Source organism: Octodon degus, unplaced genomic scaffold (assembly GCF_000260255.1).
Source record: "Octodon degus isolate 3935 unplaced genomic scaffold, OctDeg1.0 scaffold00146, whole genome shotgun sequence".
Taxonomy (NCBI): domain Eukaryota; kingdom Metazoa; phylum Chordata; class Mammalia; order Rodentia; family Octodontidae; genus Octodon; species Octodon degus.
Window position 1 is genome coordinate 6,438,419 of NW_004524722.1, and position 4,089 is coordinate 6,442,507.

At 36.4% G+C, this 4,089-nt stretch overlaps 1 protein-coding gene across 1 annotated transcript; it reads left to right on the plus strand.

Annotated features, from left to right (window-relative positions):
• Window positions 1-1,025: 1,025 nt before the first annotated feature.
• Window positions 1,026-1,985, plus strand: LOC101573537 (putative olfactory receptor 56B2). Its single transcript, XM_023702065.1, has one exon. It carries the CDS (start codon window positions 1,026-1,028, stop codon window positions 1,983-1,985), a length of 960 nt encoding a protein of 319 aa, XP_023557833.1.
• The last annotated feature ends 2,104 nt before the right edge of the window (window positions 1,986-4,089 follow it).

Sequence of the window (4,089 nt, forward strand, 5' to 3'; positions counted from 1 at the left end):
AATTAATAAGTTGCTTCTTGTTGTCTTAGTCGTTATTCACTGTATAAGAGGCAGACATGGGATCCTATCCAGAAACACTATTGGAACAAATTTTTCTATTCACTGAATTAAGAGAAAGGAGCTGTATATCTATACTAAATATTTTCAATATAGATATACAAAATGGTCGTTTATTTGTATCTATTTTTTAGTTTAGTTTTATCAAAGAAGGATATTCCATTATGATTTAAATATTTTATGTGCATGCATTCGGCAAAATATTCCAATATAGTCCAGAAGAATAGAGATAAATACTTTTTTTGCAGATCATTCAAAGCTATATAGAGTATAATTTACAAAATATTGAGCCTTTAAATAAAAGAAGTAAACTATTCCAATAAAAAATACACTGCCATTAATCCATCCCTAGTATTCCCATGAACTGTGAACACTTTGTACTGCATCCAGGAGGTTTTCTTTCATAATTGTGTCTGTTCATGGCTGTTTTTATGTCTTGAATCATTTCAAAACATATACATTTATTGCCATTAAACAGAAATATTACAGTTAAAATTACAGTTTATACTTGTTCACCTTATTGAGCAAATTTAACATTGTCTCTTGCTCTGCTCTAAAGTCAAAGTGACCCTGAAAGGCAAACATTTTCAACTAATTGAGGCCATCCAGGGAGCCACAACAGCAGCACTAACCACACTCCCATGGAGAGGACTTTGATAACTGCCACACAAACTGAGAAGTATGGATTCAAAGTGAGAGGGAATATTTTGAATGTCAGATGGCAAAATCTCTTTTATTGTAATAAATTTTAAAAATTCAAATGTTTGCTACATTTTGTGATATTCCCCAAAACTGTTTATATACCACAATGTTAAAATAAGCAAAGGGATGGATTCTACAAACAGGCACATTCTTTACTGCCTGCTGCTTTTCTAACAGTATCATGTTACTATGTCTTCGAGTGAACTCATCCCCACTCTCCATGAACACATTTTAATCTTTTTTTCCCCTCTTGCTCTTAGTGAAGAATGTCCCAGGATTTCAGGATTTCCAACAGGTCCAACTTCCAGGTCTCCGAGTTCATTCTGTTGGGCTTCCCGGGCATTCACAGCTGGCAGCACTGGCTCTCCCTGCCACTGGCCCTCCTCTACCTCTCAGCTCTCGGTGCCAACACCCTCATCGTGATCACCATCAGGCAAGAGGCAGCCCTGCACCAGCCTATGTACCAATTTCTGGGCATCCTGGCCGTGGTAGACATGGGTCTTGCTACCACCATCATGCCTAAGATTTTGGCCATTTTATGGTTCAATGCTAGGGCCATCCGTCTCCCTGAGTGCTTTGCTCAGATGTATGCCATCCATTGCTTTGTGGCCATGGAGTCAGGAATCTTTCTCTGCATGGCTATAGATCGATATGTAGCCATTTGCCAACCACTGAGATATCCATCAATAATTACTGAGCCTTTTGTGATCAGAGTAACTGTGTTCATGGCACTCAGAAACTTTCTGGCTCCCATCTCAGTGCCTGTGCTTGCTGCTCAAAGAAATTATTGCTCTAGGAATCAGATAGAGCACTGCCTTTGCTCTAACCTTGGCGTCACTAGCCTGTCTTGTGACGACAGGAAAATCAATGGTATCAATCAACTAGTTCTAGCTTGGACAATCATGGGCAGTGATCTTAGTTTGATTGTTTTATCATATGCTTTGATACTTCATTCTGTCTTGAAGCTTAATTCAGTAGAAGCTGCATCCAAGGCCTTAAACACCTGCACAGCCCACCTTATCTTAATCTTTTTTTTCTACACAGTGATAATTGTCATCTCCATCACTCACAGTGCGGGCATGAGAGTTCCTCTCATCCCTGTTCTACTCAATGTGCTGCATAACATCATTCCACCTGCCCTGAATCCCATGGTGTATGCCCTCAAGAACAAAGAGCTCAGGCAGGGCTTGTACAAGATGTTTAACCTGGAGACCAAGGGCAACTAATATTGAGAACATACTGACAAATTTTTATATTCTCCAATATCTACAATTGCTGCAAATAAAAATAATAGATGGATTGTCACATGTCTTTAGATTTCATAAGCAATCAGTCCCAACAAAGGAAGCCTTAGAACAAAAAGGTACACTGAATATTTGAAATGTCTTCATGAAAAGCAAAATTTTTCATCAAAAAAGAGTAATATAAGCTAGATATTGTGGCTTCTCCTTGTAATCCAAATTCTCAGGTAGCTGAGGCAGAAAGATCACAATAAATTCAAGGCCAGCTGGGTCTAGATAATGAGTTTCAAGCCAGTTTAATCAATATAGTAAGACATGGGCTCATAAAAAAGTCAGTAATAGCAATAAAAACCCAGAGCAACATAATGCTGTTATTTGTCATAAACTTTCCAAGAGAAAGACATACAGAATATACTATGATACATGGGCCAGGGAGATAGCTCAGTGGCATGTGCATCTCCTTGGTAAGTGCAAGGTGTTGGGCTTGATTCCTAGTTCAAAAAACAAAAAACAAAAAACAAAACCCAAAACAGTATACTGTCATAGTATCTTACCTACTACTCATAGTCATTACTTCTAAATAATGTTAATTGGCTATGTAGATAGCAGTGGGTCTGATCAATGTCTACTTTCAAATTGGAAAGTTTAATTATTTAGTACCCATTATGATTATTGGAAAGAGCTGGTTCTATAGTTTTTCTATTGCCTTATGAAGAGGTGGGTCCTTTGCAGAACAAAGTACTTGCATATTCACATGTCTAAAAAGATAGGTAAATAACTAAAAAATCACTGAAAATATTAGTTATTAGTCCAACTCCAAAGTTTCTTCACTTTAAAATAAATTTGCAAAAAAGTAAAAAAGAAAAATCCAAAAAACTGGGAAAAACTATAGCTAACTGTCCTTCGGGAATAACAGCCTTCTATACAGATGATATAAAGAATTTTTTAAAAAATCAAGCTCCCCAGATTGAAAAGTCCAATCCAAAAATGGGCACCTGTGATGAATATACACTTCTCAGAGGAAGAAATACAAATGGCAAGCAAAAATATGAAAAAATGTTCAACATCATTGGTCATTTGAGAAATGCAAATTAAATCAACACTGAAATTACATCTCACCACAGTAAGAATGCCTAATACTAAGTAACCAGCCAATAACAAATGCTAAAGGGGCTGTGGAGAAAAAAGAACCCTTCTTCACTGTTGGTGAGGGTGCAGACTGGTACAACCACTATGGAAATCAGTGTGGAGATTCTGTCAAAAGCTAGGATTAGAGATCCTATTGAACCAGCTATTCTCATCCTGGGTATTTTTCAAGAAAAATGGGAAACCTCATACCACAGTGATATATGTGCTCCCATGTTTATAGTAGTGCAATTTGTCATAGCTAAATCCTAGAAAAAAAACCCAGATGCCCATCAACTGAAGAATGGATAAAGATGTGGAATTTTTACACAGTGGAGTAATATTTAGCTATAAAACAGGATAAATTTGAGGGGGTTTTTTGTAAATGGATGCAACTAGACAACATACTCTTTATCTATCTATCTATCTATTTATTTACTTACTTACTTACTTACTTATTTATTGGCAGTACCAGGGATCGAACTCAGAACCTTGCACTTGCCAGCCAGATGCTTATGCCACTAAACTATATCCCTGACCTTTGACAACATACTCTTTAGTGAAGTAAATCAGGCCCTCATGTGGAAACACCATATTGTCTCCTGAGTATGAGAACCTGAAAGAGAAAAATTGAATCTGAAGTGTACAGTAAACAATAGGAAAAGAGAATGAACTTATTCTAAAAATAGTTACTCATTTGAAGGGTAGTACAGGAGAAGGAGTGGGGGAAAGAGATTTATCTACCTATGTAAGTAGGATGGTTTTTGACAACTGTACGGTGCATTTCTGCTGGTTTATCAAAAGGAACAGACAATAGTTAATTTGTTTCATCTTCTTCTTTCAATTGTTTGTACTTTGTCACTTCTTAATTTCTTTTTTATTTTTTTAATTTTTTTTGATAAAATTTCATGTATTAAATCCATTCAGAAATTTTATATTAGGTTTCAATATTCCATGACTAATG